General features: G+C 38.7%; 1 protein-coding gene across 5 annotated transcripts in view; it reads right to left on the bottom strand.

Annotated features, from left to right (window-relative positions):
• The window catches only part of CFAP54 (cilia and flagella associated protein 54), a 303678-nt gene that overhangs the window by 238956 nt on the left and 37601 nt on the right, over positions 1–27121 (bottom strand). For all 5 annotated transcript variants that reach the window (XR_015163949.1, XR_015163948.1, XM_086400813.1 and 2 more), the window contains exons 9-19: positions 25296–25494; positions 22512–22693; positions 22268–22424; positions 21108–21193; positions 20004–20138; positions 18165–18315; positions 13458–13534; positions 8620–8748; positions 8146–8272; positions 697–783; positions 484–605 (exon numbers count right to left, since the gene is read on the bottom strand). Coding sequence is in view for 2 of the 5 variants with exons in the window: in XM_086400813.1 (XP_086256939.1) it covers positions 484–605; positions 697–783; positions 8146–8272; positions 8620–8748; positions 13458–13534; positions 18165–18315; positions 20004–20138; positions 21108–21193; positions 22268–22424; positions 22512–22693; positions 25296–25494 (1452 nt within the window). In the remaining 3 variants the exon portion in view is untranslated. The remainder of the gene's footprint in view (positions 1–483; positions 606–696; positions 784–8145; positions 8273–8619; positions 8749–13457; positions 13535–18164; positions 18316–20003; positions 20139–21107; positions 21194–22267; positions 22425–22511; positions 22694–25295; positions 25495–27121) is intronic.

The raw sequence follows: 27121 nt of genomic DNA, 5'->3' as shown, positions 1-27121 counted from the left end.
AACTCTAAAATCAACATAAATGAATTAGTAAGAAGACAGAACCATTTCCAGGTCACAGAGAGACAGCAGTAAGGCAATTGGTCCATAAATCAGCAATCTCCATCTTAGGAAAGTGTCTTAGCCCAAGGACTTTAAGTATTTTAGTTCCATAGTAAGGAATGCATTTATGCATACACAGTGTCACTTACATTCTACAGTTTACCTCATTTTGAACCCTTCTGATTTTATTTGGTTCCCTATGTAAGGTCCCCCCTGCAGAAGGAGAATCTCTCATTTCAACAGAGTTCAAGGCAGGAGATATACATTAATTTTCCTGTTTAGAACTATTTTACTTCACAAAGAGAGGACTAAACATGGAAAATCTGAAAGTTCATAATCTAATGTTAAGGGCAACACATTATTTTTAGAAAAGAGCAATAAATGATTCATTTTTACCAGGGGTTTCAAGTCTGGACTAAAGTAAGGAATGGTATACACTGTTACCGTCAAGTAGTTCTGTAGAGAAGAACAGGTTGCATCTTTCTCAAATATTAGAAGAGTTTTCTGCATCAAATAAATTGCTTTAGATAGTTTATTCTTCCTTATTTTATTCATCACACTTAATTCTGTAAAAGCAGACAAATGTTTTACCAAAAGGGCAACATAAAAACTATCCTGAAGAAATTTGGAAAAGCATTTTATCCAAATTTTAATTACCTGTAAAACAATCAGGGCTTGCAGGTTTTTTTAGCTTCTCTGTACCTTTGGTAGATGTATTTTTGCTCACAGTTGGAGTCTGCAAAACTGAAGAAGAAAGAGAAGAAGACTGTCGTTACAATCAGGCTTACATTCAAGAAAGGAAATATTTTCTAAACACTAAAGAGTAACTATCGATTTGTAAAATTATTGCTTCCTCTATCATTCAGTTCAGTTCAGTTCAGTTCAGTCGCTCAGTCATGTCCAACTCTTTTTCAACTCCATGGACTGTAGTACGCCAGGCCTCCCTGTCTATCACCAACTCTCAGAGTTTACTCAAACTCAAGTCCATTGAGTCGGTGATCCATCCAACCACCTAATCCTCTGTCATCCCCTTCTCCTCCCACCTTCAATCTTTCCCAGCATCAGGGTCTTTTCAAATGAGTCAGCTTTTCACATCAGTGGCCAAAGTACTGGAGTTTCAGCTTCAGCATCAGTCCTTCCAATGAATATTCAGAACTGATTTCCTTTAGGATGGAGTGAATGGATCTCCTGGCAGTCCAAGGGACTCTCAAGAGTCTCCTCCAACACCACAGTTCAAAAGCATCCATTCTTTGGTGCTCAGCTTTCCTTATACTCCAACTCAAACATCCATACACAACTACTGGAAAAAATCATAGCCTTAACTAGATAGACCTTTGTTGGCAAAGTAATGTCTCTGCTTTTTAATATGCTGTCTAGGAGGAGGCAATAGCACCCCACTCCAGCACTCTTGCCTGGAAAATCCCATGGATGGAGGAGCCTGGTAGGCTGCAGTCCATGAGATCTCTAAGAGTTGGACATGATTGAGCGACTTCACTTTGACTTTTCACTTTCATGCATTGGAGAAGGAAATGGCAACCTACTCCATTATTCTTGCCTGGAGAATCCCAGGGACGGGGGAGCCTGGTGGGCTGCCGTCTGTGGGGTGGCTCAGAGTCGGACACGACTGAAGCAACTTAGCAGCAGCAGCAGCAGCAGGTTGGTCATAACTTTTCTTCTAGGGAGTAAGCGTCTTTTAATTTCATGGCTGCAATCACCATCTGCAGTGATTTTGGAGCCCAAAAAAATAAAGTCTGACACTATTTCCATGGTTTCCCCATCTATTTGCCATGAAGTGATGGGGCCAGATGCCATGATCTTAGTTTTCTGAATGTTGAGCTTCAAGCCAATTTTTTCACTCTCCTCTTTCACCTTCATCAAGAGGTTCTTTAGTTGTTCTTCACTTTACGCCATAAGGGTGGTGTTACCTGCATATCTGAGGTTATTGATATTTCTCCCGGCAATCTTGATTCTAGCTTGTGCTTCATCCAGCCCAGCATTTCTCATGATGTACTCTGCATATAAGGTAAACAAGCAGGGTGACAATATACAACCTTGACATACTCCTTTTCCTATTTGGAATCAGTCTGTTGTTCCATGTCCAGTTCTAACTGTTGCTTCCTGACCTGCATACAGATTTCTCAGGAAGCAGGTCAGGTGGTCTGGTATTCCCATCTCTTCCAGAATTTTTCAGTTTGTTGTCATCCACATAGCCAAAGGCTTTGGCATAGTCAATAAATCAGAAATAGATCTTTTTCTGCAACTCTTGCTTTTTCGATGATCCAGAGGATGTTGGCAGTTTGATCTCTGGTTCCTTTGCCTTTTCTAAAACCAGCTTGACCATCTAGAAGTTCACGCTTTACATGCTGTGTAGGGCCACCCAAGACAGACGGGTCATGGTGGAGAGTTCTGACAAAATGTGGTCCACTAGAGAAAGGAATGGCAAACCACTTCAGTATTCTTGCCTTGAGAACCCATGAACAGTATCAAAAGGCAAAACATAGGACACTGAAAGATGAACTCCCCAGGTCGGTAGGTGCCCAATATGCTACAGGAGATCAGTGGAGAAATAACTCCAGAAAGAATGAAGAGATGGAGCCAAAGCAAAAACAACACCCAGTTGTGGATGTGACTGGTGATAGAAGCAAGGTCTGATGCTGTAAAGAGCAATATTGCATAGGAACCTGGAATGTTAAGTCCATGAATCAAAGCAAATTGGAAGTGGTCAAACAGGAGATGGCAAGAGTGAACGTCGACATTCTAGGAATCAGCAAACTAAAATGGACTGGAATGGGTAAATTTAACTCAGATGACCATTATATCTACTACTGTAGGCAGGAATCCCTTAGAAGAAATGGAGTGGCCATCATACTCAACAAAAGAGTCTGAAATGCAGTACTTGGATGCAATCTCAAAAATGACAGAATGATCTCTGTTCGTTTCCAAGGCAAACCATTCAATGTCATGGTGATCCAAGCCTATGCCCCAACCAGTAATGCTGAAGAAGCTGAAATTGAACAGTTCTATGAAGACCTACAAGACTTTCTAGAACTAACACCCAAAAAAGATGTCCTTTTCATTATAGGGGACTGGAATGCAAAAGTAGGAAGTCAAGAAATACCTGGAATAACAGGCAAATTTGGCCTTGGAATACGGAATGAAGCAGGGCAAAGGCTAATAGAGTTTTGCCAAGAGAACATACTGGTCATAGCAAACACCCTCTTCCAACAACACAAGAGAAGACTCTACACGTGGACATCAGCAGAAGGTCAACACTGAAATCAGATTGATATATTCTTTGCAGCCAAAGGTAAAGAAGCTCTATACAGTCAGCAAAAACAAGACCAGGAGCTGACTGTGGCTGATCATGAACTCCGTATTGCCAAATTCAGACTTAAATTGAAGAAAGTAGGGAAAACCACTAGACCATTCAGTTCAGTTCAATTCAGTCACTCAGTCCTATCCGACTCTTTGCGACCCCATGAATTGCAGCACGCTAGGCCTCCCTGTCCATTACCAACTCCCGGAGTTCACTCAGACTCACATCCATTGAGCCAGTGATGCCATCCAGGCATCTCATCCTCTGTCGTCCCCTTCTCCTCCTGCCCCCCACCCCTCCCAGCATCAGAGTCTTTTCCAATGAGTCAACCCTTCACATGAGGTGGCCAAAGTACTGGAGTTTCAGCTTCAGCATCATTCCTTCCAAAGAAATCCCAGGGCTGATCTCCTTCAGAATGGACTGGTTGGATCTCCTTGCAGTCCAAGGGACTCTCAAGAGTCTTCTCCAACACCACAGTTCAAAAGCATCAATTCTTCATCGTTCAGCCTTCTTCACAGTCCAATTCTCACATCCATACGTGACCACAGGAAAAACCATAGCCTTGACTAGACGAACCTTTGTTGGCAAAGTAATGTCTCGGCTTTTGAATATGCTATCTAGGTTGGTCATAACTTTTCTTCCAAGGAGTAAGCGTCTTTTAATTTCATGGCTGCAGTCACCACCTGCAGTGATTTTGGAGCCCAGAAAAATAAAGTCTGACACTGTTTCCACCGTTTCCCCATCTATTTCCCATGAAGTGATGGGACCGGATGCCATGATCTTCGTTTTCTGAATGTTGAGCTTTAAGAAAACTTTTTCACTCTCCACTCTACTTTCATCAAGAGTCTTTTTAGTTCCTCTTCACTTTCTGCCATAAGGGTGGTGTCATTTGCATATCTGAGGTTATTGAGATTTCTCCTGGCAATCTTGATTCCAGCTTGTGTTTCTTCCAGTCCAGCGTTTCTCATGATGTACTCTGCATATAAGTTAAATAAGCAGGGTGACAATATACAGCCTTGACGTACTCCTTTTCCTATTTGGAACCAGTTTGTTGTTCCATGTCCAGTTCTAACTGTTGCTTTCTGACCATTCAGGTATGACCTAAATCAAATCCTCTATCATAGGTCATCTTTTTTCATTAATAGATAAAAATTCAAACAAATATAATAGAGTTTTATCATTAAATTCTTTTATTAGCCACAGTATGAGGACATGAAGAGTTTTCAAGTTATAAAAATATTTGATTTTCTATTTCACTTTAAATAAAATCATCGTGAATGTTGATAAATAGGATCCAACCTACTCTTGGTCACTTTCCTGCCTCAAAAGCTTTTCAAAATTGCTCCATCCATGGTCCCTGCAAGAGTTCTGGGTACCACATGAAGATCTCCACTCTGCTCTCCATGGCTGATAAAATCAGAGTCTCTCAAAATTTTCAACTAACACACAAATTATTGCCAGCTGGTTATGAGCAGTGAGAGATCCTGGTGTGTAGCTGAGACTAACCATCATGGTGGTCCAGGAAAGAGGTAGCAGGATGAGGGAAAAGAAGATGAAGGTATGCTGACCCAGGGAGGTAGAAAATATATCAAGAAACTTTCTTGATTTTCTAGATCTAGTTCTCAAAAGACCTGGAAATAAGGTACCTGTAATAACCTTACAATAAACCCTTTTATTGAGGTTTAATTATTTGTGCTAATGCACATGAGCCACCACGGGATGATGACTGCCTGATGAAAAGATGTCAACAGACACCACTTAAAAATATAAAGTTTCTTTAATGGCAAAGGATAAGGAAATTTACCTGCATGGAAAACAGAAAATAATGCACCATTCTCTCAGCACCTAGGGCATTATAAATGCTAATTAACTGATAGTTCTCATGATTATAATGATTGGAGATAAGAAAGATGAGACCGCAAGAAAAATTTTAATGCCCAATACAGGAGTCACACTTTATAGCACAATCATCAACAGACACCCATTGTAAAGTTCTTGAATAAGAATGACAAAAGCAGTTCTTAGGCAACATTAGTCAGACGGCAGCATAGACAGTAATGGATGACAGGAGGAAAAAAGTGATCATCTGTGCCAGGGTGGCAGTTCAATAAGGCAGAGAAAAATATCAAGCAGATCCAGATACTGCAAAGAAATAATAATTAATTCCATGTAAATATAAGTATGTATGTACATATTTCCAAAATATATAAAGAACACATATAACTTAATAATAAAACTCTGATTTTAATGGGCAGAGTAACTAAACGACATTTTTCTAAAGAACATATACAAATAGCTCTCTAGTACATGAAAAGATGCTCAACGTCACTAATCATTAGGAAAATGTGAATCAAAACCACAAGGAGATATTACTTCATGCCTATTAGAATGGCTGTCAACTAGAATGGTGATAGCAAACTAGTTAATCCTAAAGGATATCAGTTCTGAATATTCATTGGAAGGACTTGATGCTGAAGCTAAAGTGCCAATATTTTGGCTACCTAATGCGAAGAACTGACTCATTAGAAAAGACCCTGATGATGGGAAAGATTGAAGGTGGGAGGAGAAGGGGATGATGAGGATGAGCTGGTTGGATGGCATCATTGACTCAATGGACATGAGCTTGAGTACGTTTCTGGAGTTGGTGATGTACAGGGAAGCCTGGCGTGCTGCAGTTCATGGGGTTGCAAAGAGTTGAACACAACTGAGCAACTAAACTGAACTGATCATCAAGATGACAAGAGATAACAAACACTGGAGAAGATGTGGATGAAAGGGAACCACTGTGCACTATTGGTGGGGGTGTAAATTGGTTAAGCCCCTACAGAAAACATAATGGAGGTTTCCAAAAATTAAAAATTTCTAAAAATTAAAAGAACTACTATATGATCCAGAAATCTACTTCTGGATATATCCACAAAGGAAATGAAAATAAGATCTCAGAGATATCTATGGTCCCATTTTCAAGGCAACATTATTCACAATAGCTAAAATATGGCAACAAAGATATCACAATGACCTAAGTGTCCATCAACGGGTGAATGTAGAAAGAAGATGTGATGTACATATAGAGGTAGACAGATATAGATATATATCACATGCACAATGGAATATTATTCAGTCATGAGAAAGAAGGACATCCTGCCATTTGCAATAACATGCATAAAACTTGAGGGCATCATGCTAGGTGAAATAATCATACAGAGAAAGACAAATATTGGATGGTATCACTTTTACAAGGAATCTAAAAAAGCCAAACTCATAGAAACATAGAGTAGAGTGGTGGTTACCAGGGGCTGAGGGAGTGGAGAAACAGATATTGGTGAAAGGGTACAGACTACCAGTCATAAGATGAATAAACTCTGGGGAGCTAATATATAGCATGGATCATAGTTAATAACACTAGAGTATATATTTATAAGTTGCTAAGTGAGTAAATCTTAAATATTCTCACCACAAAAAAAGAAACAGCGATTATGTAATGTGCTGGAGTTGTTAGCTAATGCTGTAACAATAATCATTTTATGATGTATTAGTGTAGCAGATCTGCACATTGTACACCTTGAACTTACATAATGTAATTGTCAATAATATCTTAATAAAGCTGAGGAGAAAAAAATCTGCACTCAAATATTATTTAATTAACCAACATTTGATTAAATCTAGTTTCAAAACAGTCAATCCTAAAGGAAATCAGTCCTGAATAGTCCCTGGAAGGACTGATGCTGAAGCTGAAGCTCCAATACTTTGGCCACCTGAGGCAAAGAGCTGACTCATTAGAAAAGACCCTGATGCTGAGAAAGACTGAAGGCAGGAGGAGAAGGGGACAACAGAGGACAAGATGGTTGAATGGCATCACCAACTCAATGGACATGAGTTTAAGCAAACTCAGGGAGATGGTGAAGGAAAGGGAAGCCTGGCATGCTGGAGTCCATGTGGTTGCAAAGAGTTGGACAAAGTCACTGAACAACAAACCGTGTATATGATGCAACATAATCCAACTCATCTAGCCTCTGACACTGCTGTCAGAGATATCTCTCTAAATTTTTCAATTCAGTTCAGTTCAGGTCAGTTCAATAGCTTCAGGATAATATATAAACCCTTTAACCCTTCAAGCTCTGTGATCTACCTCTAGGCTTAGTTGTGTCAGTCTCCCACGTGTGCTCTTTACTGCAGCCATAAGAGAATTCCAGCAGTTTCTATACTTCATATAATTGCTTCCACCTTGCTAAAAGTTGCTTTCTCCATTCGAAATGACTGCCTCCTTTTCAATTTTCTTCATAAAGACACTTGCTAGCTTTCTGGTCAACTCTCATCTCTTTCAGGAAGCCATCCCTGACTTTCTTGTCAGTTATATTCTTCTGTGTGCCAAGAGCAAGCACTCTGAGTCCACTTCCACTGCATTTATGAACCTTGACTCTTACAGTTGGCTTACTTATCTAGAGCTCAAAATTAAAGGCTGTGTCTTTTTTGGACCAAGCCTAAAAACAGTTCCCAGATCTTGATATTCACTTCAATAAATGTTTGCTTAATTAAGAAAATACCAAAAGTTTACTATAACTCAAATAATTTAATTTTTCAGAAGTTTACTGATTTGCTAACCAAGGTGTAAAGAAATAATGAAAGCTATCTATTGATATTAATCAGGGAAGTAAGAAAAAACAAAGCAACAAAGTTTATCTGAAAAACACCTGGTCAACAAGAATATTATTCACAAATAAAATTGATTCCACGCTTGAACATGTCTTAAAATAGATTCAGAACAAGTTATCTGCTTTGATGACTACTACCTTGCAACTGGTCAAGAAGCACAACAGCTATTCGGTGCTGGGCTTGAATTAGTTCAAGATGCAAATCCATTATGAAATTATTCGGTGTGACTGGTTTGCACATGTCTCCATCTATATAGTGGTTGTGCTTCAGTAGAATTGAAGCAAAAATTAAAAAGGAATACAGTTATCGAAACATACAAAAATAGCTCTATCCTATTATTATTCAGGTTATCATTTTATTCTTAGCCTTTAAGTTATGCTCACATCTTAACCCTTTAAAATCTGGCTTACACAATAATTACTCTGCTTTCCACATTCACCAATGGCCTTTCAATGACAGGTTCAAAGACTCCTCACCCTCCTTGATTTCTTCTGAGAGGAGAGAAATGTATTTCCAGTCTGTGAGAGGGGAACCACCATAGATCATTCTTTACTTACCTATGCTTCCTAGTTAAGGACAATAAGTCTAATGTAAGAGTTTCTCATTCTCACCGTGGCATAGCAATGGTCAATCACTGATGATCCATTTGGCAAAGCAGTTAACATGCAGTTCAAATTTATGCCATCAATGGCTTTGTCAAGAAGTTCATAGGCCATAAATAACTGTTCTTCAGGTTTTTTCTAAAGTAATTTTATAAACAAAACAGAAAATTCAGATTTAAGGGAAAATCATATACAACACTTCCAAATTTCACAGTAATTCAAAATCCCCACCCCTAGGAAGCCACTGTCCTTGAATTTGGTTTCCATTCTTTTTCATGTTTTTAAATTTTTACTACATATGTATGTGTCCACTAACAAGATGCAATATAGCTTTGCATGTTTTTGATTCTCTTGTGAAATTCTGCAGTTGATTTTTTTCACCCAACCATATGTCATTGAAACCTTCTCCTGGAACTCAGGGTGTCTGGCAGGGTCTGGTTAAGAACACAGAGCTATTCTAAGTATTCCAAGCAGAAAGGGATTTAATGGACAGAACTAGAAGTGTCCATCACTGCTGGAAGCCCTGGGGGAGCAAAGATCAAGAGAGCTGTCAGGGATGACTTTAGTGCATGCAGCAAGCTAAGAATCCAGGAGCCAGGTGACAATCTCAAGTGTCTACCACACTGAAACAAAGGAACTGCAAGGGCTTGCTAAGCAAGGCTGATCAATTATCTTCTTGCATCCTCCTCTGCAGTATAAGAACTCTCTCTTCCCTTGTGTGTAACAAATTCATTCAAATAACCCTAATTAGAAGACTAACCTAGAACCATATGGAAATGAGATGGTGGGAAATGTAGCTCCAGGTCTTTCTCACTCTAGTGTGAAGCTGATTACGGAAGGGGATAGCAATGATACCAGCTGACTCTAGTTCAAGGCCACTGCAGCTGATTCACCTTCATGGCTGGGATGAAATGGTATTGCTAAGGACTGCATCACAATTCACTTATCCACTCTTCCCCCATGAACATTTAGACCGCTATTACTAAAAGTGTGCAATGTTACTAGACTAGTCTGAGACTTCTTTACAGGCCTACCTTTTCTTCTGCTTCTCTTTTTTCACACAGCTAAGACCCCTAGGGCATGTTGATTAGAAGAATGACAGACATCTAAGTTTGTACATCGGGATAAAGGGATTACTTTTAATCTTTTACCAGAGGTGTAACCGTCATTAAAGGTCTTGGTTGATACCCTTTATGGGATACAAAAGTTCTCTTCTATTCCTAACTTGTTAAGGGTTATTTTTTAAAAGGTGATTGTTGTTTTTGTCAAATGCTTTTGTTGCACCTCTTTATCTGATGATGTGGTCATATTTTTTCCTTTTCATCTGCAAATGTGGTGTATTGCATTATGGAATTTCTAGTGTTAAATCATCCCTGCATTCTGGAATATACATAGTTTGATTACACACATCCATTCAACATATGTATAGCTAGATATCTCCATTCAAGAATCACAGGTTCATAAACAAGGTCCTACCATACAGCACAGGGAACTATACTCAATATCTCCTGATAAAACATAATGGAAAAGAATACAGATGCATAATGAATCACTTTGCTGTACAGAAGAAATTAACAACATTATAAATCAACTATACTTCAATAAAAGTTTTTAATTAAAAAAGAAAGGAATCACAGGCTCCAAGAGTTTCCTAAGCAACCCAAGCAGTGTAAATTTGAATGACAGACCAACATGAGGGCAGACCCAAATTATTAGGAAGAGAGCCTTTCTCATGTTTACTCCACTTCTCAGTACCCAAACTGAGAAACCTCCTTACCGAATAGGCAGATACTTTCCTAGTTGACCTTTTCCTGGGATAAGTCTTGTAGGCTCTAACTAAATGTGTGAGTCTGAGTTCCAAGCCCCATCTCTCATATGTCCAAGGCTCATCTCTTTTCCCTTAGTGGTGGTTAATTTAAATTTCTTTGTAACTGAGACCAACAACCTACTCCAGCATCTGTTTATAAACTGACCATTCTGGTTTTCAGTTCTCCTTTCTATTTTGGCTCCTGGGATTTACCTTACTTTCTTGCGAACTCTGTGGTGTGCTTGAGGATATTTGTTTAATTTTCTCCAAAATTTCCAGGTATTTTGCAGCAAGAGCTTTTTTCAGGTCGTCTAGTTTCCCATTTAGCCACAAACAGAAGTCTCTGAGTGCAGCTTTTAACACCAAAAAGTTTCAAAGACCTCCCACACACACACACACATTCTAGCATCATCATCACCACCACCGTCATTTGTCAACGTTACAGCTAGTGAAAATGGAAGTTAGTTGCTCAGTCATGTCCGACTCTTTGCGATCCCATGAACTGTAGCCTGTCCATGGAATTCTCTGTCCATAGAATTCTCCAGACAAGAGTACTGAAGCGGGTTGCCAATTCCTTCTCCAGGGGATCTTCCCAACCCAGGGGTTGAGCCTGAGTCTCCTGCACTGCAGGCAGATTCTTTGCCGTTTGAGCCACAATGGAAGCCCAGCTAATACTGTAATATCATTACAGCTAATATTGAATTAAAATGTGTTCCAAGTGCTAGGCTAAATGCTTTATGTGGACTAATTTTTAAATTACCATAATCCTATGAGGCACTTATTATTCTCTGGTGGGAATGGCTACCCACTTTAGTATTCTTGCCTGGAGAATTCCATGGACAGAGGAGGCTGGTGGGCTACAGTCCATGGGGTCACAAAGAGTTGGACACGACTAAGCAACTAACACTATAATCCATTTGTCAAAAATAGCCATGAATTCAGTAAAACTTTAAAGTAAATTTTAAAAAATATATATATATAATCACAATAGTACCCTATATATTTTTTAAATAGTTCCATGTGTATATGCAAGATATCATATCTTGGCCACCTGATGCCAAGAGCTGACTGATTAGAAAAGATCCTGATGCTGGGACAGAGCGAGGACAAGAGTAAACGGGAGCGACAGAGGATGAGATGGCTAGATGATATGGCATCATCAACTCAATGGACATGAGTCTGAGCAAACTCCAGGAGATAGTGAAAAACAGGGAAAGCTGAAGTGCTGCAGTCCATGTGGTTGCAGGGAGTGGGATACAACTTAGGGACTGAACATTAACAACAAACATGAAAGATACACAGTTTACCCCACCTGCAGACTTTGCTAGGTGAGCATATGGATTTTGGACTCTCCTTACAATAAATTCTCACTCCTTCTCCCCACTTCACTCCCTTCCAAATAGCTCTGAGACTCTAGGTTGAGATTCAGTGCCCTTTGTGAAATGTAAGAGAAAAACTGAGTTGCCACCATGTGCCACGATGTTATCAACATCTCATTTGGACTGAATCACTTAAAAACTACCAGTAGGATAGATATTACTGTTATCATCTTACAAAGGAGGACACACATTCAAACAGATTAGTTTATTTAAGATCACACAGTCAACATTAAAGTCAGAATTCAACTCCAAGTCCCTCAATATCAACTGCTACGCCCTTAGGCCGTATCAGTGAATCACCCCTACTCCATACACCGCACACCCCCATCCAGCTGAGCAGGTAGCGTGTGGCAAAAGTTTAGAGGTGCTATTCACACTCTAGTCATTATAGACTTCTATGTTTATTTTGACAATTTCCTAGCAGATGGCAATAAATTATATCAAGAAAAGAGTGCATTTTTCTAATTTAAAAACAGTAGCAATAATTCATAAATGATTTTCAGTTTCTTCATGGTCACTTTCTAAGAAATCCATTTCATTTAGTGCCTTTAATCGCCAGAATTTTTCTATCCAAGTCAAAATCTAGTACTTTGTAACTTCTACTACTATTCCTATTCCTGTACGAAGCCTCACAGAATAAGTGCCAGTACACTAAGCAAGTAATTCTTAAATTCTAGTTTCCTTAAGAATCTACCTGGCAAACTTTTAAGAACCTCACACCTGAATTACAAACTTTTGAGAACCTCATACCTGAAATTATGATTCACTATGTCCAAAATGGAAAAAAGGAAGCTATGTATTTAATAAGCACTGCAAATGATCCCTGGAAAAGCCACTGGCAGACAGCTCTTATGCCCCCTCAATCTCTTACACAGTTCAAACATCTTCTGTTGTCAATTTCAAATTTCTCACCTCTCAAGACACAATGCAGCATAGAAAACTCAAAATTGTATTCCCTGAAGCCTTTTATTAGAGATGAATATAATATTCAAGAAAGTTCTGATATACTTATGATATTTGATTTATAGCCAGTTTCTTAGCACTTGCATTTTTGTGTATTAAAAAAGTATACTTTATACAAGTATTCTGAAGACACTCTTTTTTATAATCAATGGACAGCATAGCATAGTCGCTAAACGCCTGAACTTTGAAGGAAACACTCTAACTTCAAATCCACTTAGCTGTGCAACCTTGGTCCAATAAAATGTAGTAGTGAAAATGATCACTGTGACTATATAAATCAACCTCACAAACACAGCACTAAGATAAAAAGTGAGCTACTTTTTTGAATGTTGTAACTCATGGACTCATAAAGCAGGTAAGTGCTAAGGAGGACATCCCTGCTCTGTGAGTCTATGAAATACAACATTCAAAATACCAATAGTAATATAACTATAACTCCTTCTAAGACCCTTTATCTAGCTTATTTTTGAAGTTGATTGGATTTTTTTCTAAAGTAAAAACAAAAGGTAGAAAAATATTCCTATAGTTCTCAATGTATATAGAAACCATAATTTCTCAGATAGTAAATACTCAAAATTACTTCTATAACTAATCATTGTACATTTACAGACGTAATAGTATTTTTAAAAATTAAATTTTAAACATTTAAAATTAAATGTTTTTAACTGTATTTTCTAAAATATTTTGCAGTACCTTACCTTTATTATTGGAAGAATATCTATGCTCCCTTTCGGACCCCCAAAGATTTCACTAGTCCCTCTCTTTAAAGATACATCTGAAAAACAGAGAGAAAGAGTGGAAGGAAGGAAAGAGGAAGAAAGAAGGGAGGGAGGGAGAAAAGGAAGCAGGGGAAAGAAGGAGGGAGCTCAGGAAAAAGAGAATAAAAGAGAGGAAAAATAGGAAGAAGAGAAGGAGTGAGTAGGAGAGAAAGAAATGGAGAGAAAGAGGACCAAAGGAAATAAAAGGATGAAAGAAAAAAATGGGAATTAACAGTGAATCACAATCATAAAAAAACATTATCCTATATTAGTTATCTTTTTAATTATTCATGAGTTTAGAAATGATTCAACACTTAGAAGTTGCATACCAAATTATTTCTTCCAGCTAGTTATATTTTGTCTTTATAAAAGTAAATTTAAGAGCATTTTGTAATACAACAAACCAATTCAAAAATCTTGATTATCAGCAAGGTAATATTATGGTAAAGAGATTGTCTTTCTGTACATTCTATGGAAAATCCATTGAAAAACATTCATAAACTAACAGTAAATTTAGACAAATGTCAGAGAAGTCTGGCTTTAATTAAAGGAATACAAATAATAAAAATGTATATGACAATGCTAATTTTCCAGTCTAAAAATTTTTCAGTAATTCCAATTAAACAATGAATTACTTAATAGACTAATATTAATAAACATCTTGAAGCAGATTATCATAATTAACTTAGAATGACTTGTACTTTGTGTTTTATGTGCCAATAAGATGATGAGAGTAACATTGCTTGAAAAGTTTAAATTTACATATCTAAATGGGGACAACTGCTCATGACATAAATGTAGATGTTTTCAAGTTTACAAATGGATCATGTTCTAATATTGACTAGTTCTTCAGAAATCAAATATTTTAACAAAGGATCAGTATAATCAGTTGTATGAAGCCCATCCATAACTAAAGAATATAAAATACAATAAAACATTAGTCTCCCCAAAGTAAACAAAACAATAAATTTAATTAGACTTTTTTTTATAAAAGCAATCATTAGACTTTTTGGTTCTAGTAACAGATATTCTGGAAACATTTCCCTGGCTGGAAAAGCTGGAAAAATGCAGGGTTGGTTGTTTTTTTGTTTTTTTTTTTTTTCCTGCAAGCTAAGAAAATAATGAAAATATCAGTACAGAGCCAGTATCTTGGAAAGAGAGTATCCCCTGGATCTTGGGAAGCGAGCCCCGGGCCTAGAGAATGTCCTTCGAGCTACTTTTCCCTCCGAAGATTTTCATCAGTTTTGGAAAGGTAAGCTGAGAAGCTGAATGGTGCTTTGACAGCCTTGAGGAGCTAAAGCAACAGAGATTGGTATCCAGGGCCTATCAAGGGTGAAAAGCCAGAAGGGGCTACATCCTAGGAGTCAGAGTAACTGAAAATAGGCTGAATAAAGAGCATCTCAGCTTTAAATTATCTTACTATCTCAAAGTGGATTAATGGGAACCTGAAGTTGCAGTGCCTTCATGTATCTGGCAAAAGCAAGCATAAATCTTCCCTGGAAGAACAGATCATCTAAGGCTTCAAGTTACTTTTATAAAATATTAGTAGCAAATATAGTGTATGGATGTTGGACTGTGAAGAAAGCTGAGCGCCGAAGAATTGATGCTTTTGAACTGTGGTGTTGGAAAAGAATCCTGAGAGTCCCTTGGACTGCAAGGAGATCCAACCAGTCCATTCTGAAGGAAATCAGCCCTGGGATTTCTTTGGAGGGAATGATGCTGAAGCTGAAGCTCCAGTACTTTGGCCACCTCATGTGAAGAGTTGACTCATTGGAAAAGACTCTGATGCTGGGAGGGATTGGGGGCAGGAGGAGAAGGGGACAACAGAGGATGAGATGGCTGGATGGCATCACTGACTCGATGGACGTAAGTCTGAGTGAACTCCAGGAGTTGGTGATGGACAGGGAGGCCTAGCGTGCTGTGATTCATGGGGTTGCGAAGAGTCGGACACGACTGAGCGACTGAACTGAACTGAAATAGTGTCTACCACAAGATTTAAAATAACCAGATTAACCAAATAGCTGATGAAGCAAGTTCTGCACTTAAGAAATCAACAGAATACCTACGGATGAGATGATAGAAGTCAGAAGCCTCTTCTGGCTTCCCTCCACCCCTACTCCAGTAGCCTTTAACCAATGACAGATATAGGTCCGACAAACACCCCAGCCTACCAGCTCTTTAAGGGACATTCTATACAGTCTTCTGGAAGCCCCTTGTGGGACTAAGTCCTATACCCACAACAGCAGCCTTCTCACGAACTTCCAGTACCCTGTACTGGCTTCCTTTCCTTCTGTCCCGCGTCACCCCACCACCCTGCTTCCCTGGATAGCAGTCCAAATAAACTGCTACACTCAACTCTGTCTCAGAATCTGCTTCTGGGGAAACCAATCCAGGAAAAAGTTCAAGGTGACAACACCTGAACTCGCTGGTAAATCTTTGCATCATAACAAGTGAAACAATCAGGCATTACATACCTCCTGACTCAATGCAATAGGGAGTATGCATGAAGTACGCTTGCCAAAAAAAATAAGATTGACAAGAAAACTTTTTGAAAATGTATCACTTGAATATAACCAACCTGACAGATCTAACTATCAGGTAGAGAAACAAGTTAACACCATAAGGACGCAAAAAGCCAAATCCAGTATGTGGGAAATCTTCCAGGGAGATGATTCAGTTTCTTCAGGGGTAAGGAGAGGAGGACTGTAGGTTACAGAGAGAGATTTAAGAGACATGATGGAAAATAAAATGTATGGGCTCAACTGGATCCTGATTGAAACAAACCAACAAGAGATTTTAATACAATCAGGGGCATAGGGATGTTTGCTAACTTTGTAAGGTATAATGTATTAATAGCATTGTGGTTGTGTAAAAAGAAAAAAAAACCTTCTGTTAGATAGACCAACACACACACATGTATGTGTATATGCTGAGGTATTTGTTGGTGAATGACATGCTGTCTGCCTTAAAACTGTCCAGGAAAAAAGAAAGTATTGCCAAGAGAGATTAAATAAGGTTGGCAAAATGTTCATAATTACTGGTACTGGATGATGAGTACTGTGACTTATTTCATGTCTCTATTTGAAATTCTACATAATAAAAATTTTTTAAAGGAAAAATGTTTTAAGACAGGATATGTCAAAAAGTATGACTTCAAGACAGAGAAAGCACAATATCACATGACACCCCTTATATGTGGCATCTAAAAAGAAATGACACCAATGAACTTACTTACAAAAAGAAAAAGACTTACAAACTTTGAAAATGTACTTATGGTTGCTGGGGCAGGTCATGTACACACTGCTATATTCAACATGGATAAGCAACAGGACCTATTACATAGTACATAGAACTCTACTCAATGTTACGTGCCAGTTTGGATGGGAGGGGGGTTTGGAGGAGAACGGATACATGTATATGCATGACTAAGTCCCTTCACTGTTCACCTGAAACTACCACAATATTGTTAATTGGCTATACCCCAGTACAGAATAAAAATTATAAAGTTAGAGAAAAATAAGGCTTCAAGTCATTGAAAGTGTTAGCCAGAGAACTCTAACCAGTGGTCCTCAAACTTCTAAGTATATCAAAATCACCTGGTAAGCTAATCAAGACTAGAAAGGTCCATACTAACTGAGGTGCAATAGAATTGAGCCTCATATTTTTAACAAGTTTCCAAGTGATACTTATATCAACCAAACTTTGAGAACCATAGTTACCTAATTCAATCTGCAAAGCTGAGCTCAACAATGGAGTGCCAGATTAGCGAATCTCTGGGAGAACAATTATTACAATAACTTTTATTACCGAATCCCTCAGATGTCACACACACACTATAAGAGGGGTAAGACAGGAAAGCAGGCACCCCTATGCTCCTCTACCTCACTTTCTGTATGTGAGTTACCTGATGACACAGACAACTCTGGGGTTCAATCACAGGCAGAAGAAAGAATGAGGAGGTCAAAGCATCCTCTGAAAGAAGGCATCTCCCAGAAGAAGAACAGAATAGTGGCAGGAAGGGATTGGACAGGGAGAGGAGGAGAATGAGTGAGAAAGGGGGGCAAAAAGAGGAAGAAGATAAAAAGGGAAAAGAAAAGAAGAAACAGGACAAAGAAAGAAGAAGAATTTTCAAAGGAGGGAATCAAGAGAGAAGAGACAAAGGAGACAAAGGTAGAAGGACATGGATCCACTCATTCCAGCTCTTCCTCTGTGGCAGGCAGCATGATGGTGTCAAGAATTATGGTGACCAGTATACATTCTCTTCCTTCAAGAACTATACACTCTAGCAGGAAATGGAAGAGGAGGAAGTAGGATTAAAAGGAGGAGAGGAAAGAAAAAAGGAAGAATGGGGAGGGAGGGTGAGTGGTGTAGGTGGACAATGAGGGACAGAGAAGGGAAATATACAAGTGAGGAGAAGACGCAAAGATTTTCATTTGCCACTGAACCAGAAAGCATGTAACTTTTTTTTTTTAACATCAACTTGGTTGAACCTATATTACTTCTATCTTTGATTATAAATCATCAATGAAGCATAATACTGAAATGTCTGATTTCCATTAACAGATGTTAAACAGTATTACAATTTGTGCTTATATATTCATATATATATATATTAATAACCTCATGCCTTTTAATTCAATATTTTACCTAGAAATTTTTTAAATTTCCTTCTTGGGTTTCCTAAAGATTCCAATATTTCACTTAATCGTAACGTGATCTCTGCCACCATCACAACATCAATGTCTTCCATCTTATAGCAGTGAATGATTTCATTTATCTGCCACAGAAGATAAATCCACTAAAAAGAGAAAATACACAGTAAAATCAATTGAAAGTGCACTACATTGTAGAAAGAGTCACATTTCATAAAATTGAGTACTTTCTTGACATCACCACCTTCTAATCATATAATGTTATACAGGTACTAGCTCCCCTGGTGACTGAGATGGTAAAGAATCCGTCTGCAATGCAGGAGACCTGATCCCTGGGTCAGGAAGATCCCCTGGAGAAGGGAATGGCAACCTACCCCAGTTTCTTGCCTGGAGGATCCCATGGACAGAGGAATCTGGCAGGCTACAGTGAATGGGGTTGCAAAGAGTCAGACATGACTGAGCGACTAACACCTTTTTATCAGTGGATCTTAATTATAAGTAATAGAAAATCAATAATCCTAATAAGATGATAGTTAATGATCACTCTGTTTATACATATTCTTGAAGAAGAATTATTTAGCTTGTAGTCTGCATACGCTATGCTATGCTATGCTAAGTCACTTCAGTCGTCTCCGACTGTGTGACCCCATAGACGGCAGCCCACCAGGCTCCCCTGTCCCCGGGATTCTCCAGGCAAGAACACTGGAGTGGGTTGCCATTTCCTTCTCCAATGCATGAAAGTGAGAAGTGAAAGTGAAGTTGCTCAGTTGTATCCGACTCTTAGCGACCCCATGGACTGCAGCCTACCAGGCTCCTCCGTCCAAGGGATTTTCCAGGCAGGAGTACTGGAATGGGGTGCCATTTCCTTCTTTTATCATCTGACTTTTTTTATGTATCAATGAAGATTATCTGTATCCTCAAAATTGTCATTCTCCCTCCAAAAAGCAGCAGTGACTATCACTATCAAAGTCCTCGCAAATAGTGAGGGGGAAGTAGGTGTTTCAGGCTCTACACTGAGTGCCTTAGAAGCTGTCTTTCATGCCTATAACCTCAAAGCTTAGCACATAAAATTAGCCATCACATTTTGGGAGTTAAAATGGGAAAACAACATTTATGCACCAGATCATTGTTTCTTTAGAGTATATGATAAAATTATGTCCATGCATCCTAATATAGCTAATCTTAGGAGGCTTCAGAATCACAGAAGACTGAGTTATTGTTAAAATACTCTCTCCTAAGTTTCTAGGTTATAATATTGACCTGCTCCACTTTTTCCTTTCCATGAGAGAGCTCTTTAGTCTAAATAGAGTATTATTACAGAAAGTGAAAGTGAAGTCGTTCAGTCCTGTCCAGCTCTTTGCGACCCCATTGACTGTAGCCTACCAGGCTCCTCGGTCCATGGGATTTTCCAGGCATGAATACTGAAGTGGATTGCCATTTCCTTCTCCAGCAGATCTTCCCAACCCAGGGATCGAACCCGGGTCTTCCACACTGTAGGCAGACGCTTTACTGTCTGAGCTACCAGGGAGCTAAAATGGCTTATCTATTTGTTTTCTATTATTCACTTTCTTAATGAATTTATTCAAGTTCATATAACCTTTAAACATACCATATTTATTCCTCCCTGAAAAAACTGAAACACCTCCCTGTTTCCCAAAACTAAGCTGGAGCAGAAGTACAGGGAATACACTTAAAGGAAAGGTTCCCTCATTACCACATTTAAAGAATAGTAATTATGCAGGTGGGTAAGTAGGGAAAATTTAGATTTGAAATGTGCATCACAAATGAAATTAGCAATAACAAAAAGCATATGAAGGGAAACAAAAAGGAATACTTTATTAGTACTGATCTTCTGGGTAAACTTTGAGTAGTCATTTTTGGACACAGTGACCCGCTGCATTCCTAATTTGCATTTCTGCCACAGGAACATTATCATGTCCACAACGATTTCCTTATCCGGCTGAGCATTCTGAAAGCAAAAGTGGTAAAGTAAATAAATAAGAACAATAAGATATACAGATATGGACATATGACATTTAATGTGTGCCAGACAACATTCTCAGAGCTTCATACATACTGCACTGAACTGAATGGTCAACTCAAAATTCCTATGTTGAATTCCTAACTCCCAAAGTGATAGTATTAGGAGGTGCCCAGGTGGCTCAAATGGTAAAGAATCTGCCTGCAATACAAGAGACCCAGGTTCAATCCCTGGGTTAGGAAGATTTCCTGGAGAAGGAAATGGTGACCTCAGAGATGCTCTGAGGATCCACGGAATTCAGTTTTAAAACCAGAGCTGCACTCTGCTACTGCTACTGCTAAGTCGCTTCAGTCGTGTCCGACTCTGTGTGACCCCATAGACAGCAGCCCACCAGGCTCCCCCGTCCCTGGGATTCTCCAGGCAAGAACAGTGGAGTGGGTTGCCATTTCCTTCTCCAATGCATGAAAGTGAAAAGTGAAAGTGAAGTCGCTCAGTCATGTCCGACCCTCAGCGACCCCATGGACTGCAGCCTACCAGGTTCCTCCGTCCATGGGATTTTCCAGGCAGAAGTACTGGAGTGGGGTGCCATTGCCTTCTCTGCACTGTATGCTAAGTGACTCCAAACAGTAACTAGGCTTTGCATTTAGGCACTGGAAAGGAGGGTTTCATTAAGAATATTAACTCTCATCAAAACTACTGCTTCATTTCCTCCATTATCAGAAATATAACTGGCCTTGAAATTTCCCTGAAAGGAAAAGATAGATGTCCAAAATGATAACAATAGTAAATATAAATTTAAAATTATAAGTCAGGATATAACTCAATGTCTTATCCTAATGACTGAATAGTATAGAATTTCAGCAAGGTGAAATTCCTGTGATTTTTAAATATGGCTTTAAATTACGGAGAAGAGCCTCTTTTGACACTATTACAAATTGTCCAAAATAACTTTTTCACCTGTGGAGAGTCACAGACACAGGAATACAAGGTTGTCGCCAAATGGAAAATGTCTTCTGAGTATCCACAAGACTTCACATAAGTATCTCCATTTATAAAGTACAGGAAATGAAGCACACACACACAAAAAAAAGTTACAAAATTTCAAGTAGAAAATGCATAGAAACATAGAAATTCTCCAAAAATAACAAAAATGATATCTGGGCAAATATGTCAATAAGACACTTTAAATGCTTCCATTTGAAAACTAATCTAAGTAGGCTTTAATTCAATTAAAATGGACTATTATCATTTTCATTATCTGCAATCTGTATACCAGCTATGTCCATAATGGAATTGAGGTTTATAATATTAAAACATCTGTGACTGTTGAAATAAAAATAACAAAGATATCTATTCAGAAACTACTAGAAGAAAAAAAAAAAGCATCATTACTTGGTACAAATTATTTACCACAATTGAGCAGCCATGCAATGCCTTAAGCATGTGATAAAACATAAAACATGGGATTAAATAATTCTCTAAAAGACAGAGGCTGCAGATGTTCATTTATATACACAATAACTCCTAAAACTGAGTTTCAGAATGGAAAACTCTGCATACTGGAAAGAGACAGGAGACCATCAAACTTTTCCTTGCCAAAGTCAACTGATACCTCTGATTCAATGCCCTGCTGACCTCTCATTAATAAGGCAGCAGCTAAAATAGAGCCTCATTTTTCTACCCAAAATCATGTTGCAACAGAAAAATCCAGAGACTTCCCTGGTGGTCCAGTGGTTAAAGCTCTGTGCCTCCACCGTAGGCGGTGTGGGTTTGATCAGGAAACTAAGATTCCGCATGCCCCATAGTGTGAACAAAAAAAAAGTGTTTTAAGTAAATAAATAAAATCCAGCACCTGTACAAGGCCTAGGAACCTGCAAGATCAGGCATCCAACTATTTCTCTGACCTCAGTTCCTACCACATTCTCAAAGGCCAGCACCACCACCAGAACACTCTAGCCACATCTGCCTCCTTGCGGTTCCTGCAACAACCAAGCACACTCTCACTTCAGGGCCTTTACACTTTTGCTCCCTCTACCTTGAATATTCTTTCTCTCATTTCACCTATAGAGAGCGTATAAAGTCATCTTAAGCTTTCAAAGAGGCAAATAAACACTCACCATGAACAGCAATTTTTTTTACATAGACTTGACCTTCTTTGTAGTTGTCAAAAGGAAAGATCAAACCTTTGTTTCTCTTTACATTGATCAAAGGTTCTATCGCAACAAGAAGAATTAAATTCTTTTCCGCTTTCTTTGACGCTGGGTCATCCTGCCTCTAAGGAAAGTATATCTCACAAGTTAATTAGCACTTCAACGTCATGTTAATACCATAAAAACAAAGCAATTGTTTTGCATGTATTACCTGGAGAAAATCAATGAGCTGCCCAGCCGCAGATTCAAATAAACTCCATTCCTCATACATGAAAGCTAATTTTATAAATTTCACGGCAGCATTCACAGAAATAAGATTCTTCTTTTTTATAATAAGTTCCAAAAGATGTGCTTTTGGAAAATCAAGTATGCCATCTGCACCAATATTTGACACTAGAAAAGAAAAGAGAGGGTCATTTGTGCAAAGAAATATTTACCAAACATTAAATATCAGGCACTTGAGAAACAATGAGGGAAAAAAGCAAACACAACTCTCGCCTTCACAGAACTCACACTCTGGCGGGGAAAACAAGAAATCATAGTGGGCAAGGACTTCCCTGGTGGTCCAGTGGTTAAGATTCTAGGCCTCCGGTGGTAGATACACAGGGTTTACTGTACATTCTACTTTTGGTTGTGTTTGGAAATTTTCATAATAAAGTTTTTTAAAAGAAAAAAAAAAAAAAAAAAGACTCTGTGCCTCCACTTCAGGCGGCTCAGGTTTGATCCCTGGTCTGGGAACTAAGATCCCGCACACTGCACAGCAGCCCAAAACACAATGCATAAATAAAATATAATATAAAAATTCAATTCCTGGGTCAGGAAGATACCCTGGAGAAGGGGTAGGCTACCCACTCCAGTATTCTTAGACTTCCCTTGTGGCTCAGATGGTAAAGAATCCACCTGCAATGCAGGAGACCTGGGTTCAATCCCTGGGTTGGGAAGATCCCCTGGAGAAGGGAAAGGCTACCCACTCCAGTATTCTGGCCTGGAGAATTCCATGGACCATATAGTCCACAGGGTTGCAAAGAGTCAGATACAACTGAGTGACTTTCACTTTCTTTCAATATAAAAATAAAATATTTTTTAATAATTTTTTAAAAAATCTAGTAGGCAAACACAGGATGCTCTGGGGACAAATAAGAAGGGCCTCAAACCTAGGTGTGGGGTAGGAGGTTCGGTCAGGAAACATCACCCAAAGGGACGAAGAATGTGGAATCTCAAAAATAGAGAATTAGCAAGAGTAAACTAGCAAAATACACAGCGGGATATTACAGACTAGGAGCTCAGAAAGGAGACCTAAAATAGGGACAGAGCTCCAGAGTCATCACATAGGCACTGTAAGTAAGTGGATCAGCTGTGAGCAATGGAAGGCTGCCAAAAATAGAACAGCAAAGAACCCCAACAAGTAAGAGAAGGGCAGGTGGGGAGAAAAGGCTGCAAAGGAGAGTATTTAAAGAGAAAGAAGGTGTCATCAACAACAACTGCTACAGAAAGCAAAGAAAGGAAAAGCACTGACTTTCAACTGAACAATAAGGAAGTTGTCCACAACATTCTCTGTCCATGACAGCAGACTGCCAAGTATAAGTAGGAGGGGAAGAATATGGAACAGTGAACAAAGGCAATTCCTTCAACAAATCTGTCTCTAACAAGAGGAAGAAATTTGGGGAGGAAGTTGGATAGGGATGAAGGGGCAATTTGCAGAGATATGGCCCAAAGACCTAAAGGGAAAGAGGAAGAACATCCCTTCCATTTTAATGAGAGACAGTGGAAAGGAAAGGTGCAGATGAAGGTAAATTTTCAGGTGTGGGAGAAGCAAGTCAAAGGAATTCTCCTTTGAGATCTTGTATTTTCCTCGTGAAGAAAAAACGAGACCGAACTGCAGTACAGAGGCTCCTTGCCCTCAGATGGGCACACACATGCACACACATGCACATCTTTACGCTCACTTAGAAGATGACAGGGCTTCCCAGGTGGTGCTAATAGTAAAGAATCCACCTGCCAATGCAGGAGACAGAGGAGATGCGGGTTCAATCCCTGGATAAGGAAGATCAGAGGACAGCAAGGCAACCCACTCCAGTATTCTTGCCTGGAGAATCCCACAGACAGAGGAGCCTGGCGGGCTACAGTGCATAGGGTGCAAAGAGTCAGACAGGTCTGGAGCAACTTAGCACACACAGAAGGTGATGATGATGTCATAAACTATTCTATGAAAATTTGAAAATATAGATAAAATCAAAGTAGTATTTACCAAACAGAAGATTTTTTAAAAGAAAATGAAATTCTAAATCATTTTATATCTATAGAAGAAATGGAATCCATAGCTAAAAACATTTCCATAGAGAAAATTCCAGGTCCAAATGCCTTCACCAGCAAATTCAAACTTTCAGAAAGAAATAACACCAATCTGACAAAAACTCTTCCAGATAATAGAAAAAGACGGCAGAAAGCTCAACTTTTGTTTGAGGCCGACATGACCTTGAGAGGAAAATCCAAAAAGGACTTTGTAAGAAGAGAAATCTAATTAACAGAAACATTAGCCACTAGGAAGAAAACCAAGAAATATATCAAAAGAATAATTCTCACCTCCAGATTAAGATTATTCCAAAAATATGCAGTGAATATGAAGTGGTTAAAGATTATATAAGTAATCATTGTAACTCACCATATTAATTGAAAAAAGTTCATCCATTTGATGAACTCAATAAATCTCAAAAAACCCAGAAAAAGGTTTTAATAAAATTCAACAACTATTCAGAATTTAAAACTCTTAGCAAACCAAAAATACAAAATAAAACAGAAGCAATATTGTAACAAATTCAATAAAGACTTAAAAATGTTCTACATCAAAAAAAGAAATCTTTAAGGAAAAAAAGATCAATAAATTGGTATTGGTTTCTTATGTGTCAAATATCATGCTAAAATTTTTGTTATTTATGTTCCACCACAAAATAGTATTTTTATTTTTTATAAAATACTATTTTAATAACTTATTTACTTATTAAAAGTTCTTTTCCTGCCATAAACAGTTCTGAGACAACATCACGAACTTCTACTTCATCTGTAAAAACAGGTCCAGTCTGTAGTATTCGCCGATTTGAGTCAGAGAGCGCTTCCAAGACAGCCAGAAATCGGGAGGCAGTGCTGTCAAACAACTCCTCCAACAGCTTTTCTGTGGCTGTACGCGGCCATGGCATCTGGGGAAAAAAAAAATACAGCCCACTTTTTTAAAGTTCTACAATGTCTGATGGCATAAGGCAAAGATGAGTAAGGTGCGCTTTATTAATGCTAACAGAGAGACTGGTTGGCCTGTCGATGAGACAGCTGCTTCTAGGGTTTCCATTTTTAAGATGTCACTCCAGATTTTATTAAAGTATATGTTGTGCTACCATTACATCAAAGACTTTGCTTTTTCTTCTTCCAACTACAATTTTATTTTATTTTTAAACTTTAAAAAATTGTATTAGTTTTGCCAAATATCAAAATGAATCCGCCACAGGTACACATGTGTTCCCCATCCTGAACCCTCCTCCCTCCTCCCTCCCCATACCATCCCTCTGGGTCGTCCCAGTGCACTAGCCCCAAGCATCCAGTATCGTGCATTGAACCTGGACTGGCAACTCGTTTCATACATGATATTTTACATGTTTCAATGCCATTCTCCAAAATCTTCCCACCCTCTCCCTCTCCCACAGAGTCCATAAGACTGTTCTATACATCAGTGTCTCTTTTGCTGTCTCGTACACAGGGTTATTGTTACCATCTTTCTAAATTCCATATATATGCATTAGTATACTGTATTGGTGTTTTTCTTTCTGGCTTACTTCACTCTGTATAATAGGCTCCAGTTTCATCCACCTCATTAAAACTGATTCAAATGTATTCTTTTTAATGGCTGAGTAATACTCCATTGTGTATATGTACCACAGCTTTCTTATCCATTCATCTGCTGATGGACATCTAGGTTGCTTCCATGTCCTAGCTATTATAAACAGTGCTGCAATGAACATTGGGGTACACGTGTCTCTTTCCCTTCTGGTTTCCTCAGTGTGTATGCCCAGCAGTGGGATTGCTGGATCATAAGGCAGTTCTATTTCCAGTTTTTTAAGGAATCTCCACACTGTTCTCCATAGTGGCTGTACTAGTTTGCATTCCCACCAACAATGTAAGAGGGTTCCCTTTTCTCCACACCCTCTCCAGCATTTATTACTTGTAGACTTTTGGATCGCAGCCATTCTGACTGGTGTGAAATGGTACCTCACAGTGGTTTTGATTTGCATTTCTCTGATAATGAGTGATGTTGAGCATCTTTTCATGTGTTTGTTAGCCATCTGTATGTCTTCTTTGGAGAAATGTCTATTTAGTTCTTTGGCCCATTTTTTGATTGGGTCATTTATTTTTCTGGAGTTGAGCTGTAGGAGTTGCTTGTATATTTTTGAGATTAGTTGTTTGTCAGTTGCTTCATTTGCTATTATTTTCTCCCATTCTGAAGGCTGTCTTTTCACCTTGCTAATAGTTTCCTTTGATGTGCAGAAGCTTTTAAGGTTAATTAGGTCCCATTTGTTTATTTTTGTTTTTATTTCCAATATTCTGGGAGGTGGGTCATAGAGGATCCTGCTGTGATGTATGTCAGAGAGTGTTTTGCTTTTTCTTTATGTTTGTGTTTCCAAGACAGCCTCTAAAGGCCCTTTATTAATAAACAACAGCATTGGTCTCCACATGCTTTGCGGCGACTTAATTACAGCCCTGAGGAAAAACTCGAGTTGCCTGAGAATCTCTCAGGAGAGCTTTTTAGATTCACCAACCAAATCTCCAGACAGTCAG

The sequence above is a fragment of the Bos grunniens genome, chromosome 5 (genome assembly GCF_055505025.1).
Source record: "Bos grunniens cultivar Pamir isolate PY7600 chromosome 5, Bosgru_T2T1.0, whole genome shotgun sequence".
Taxonomy (NCBI): Eukaryota; Metazoa; Chordata; class Mammalia; order Artiodactyla; family Bovidae; genus Bos; species Bos grunniens.
This window is presented reverse-complemented; position numbering and strand designations above follow the sequence as displayed.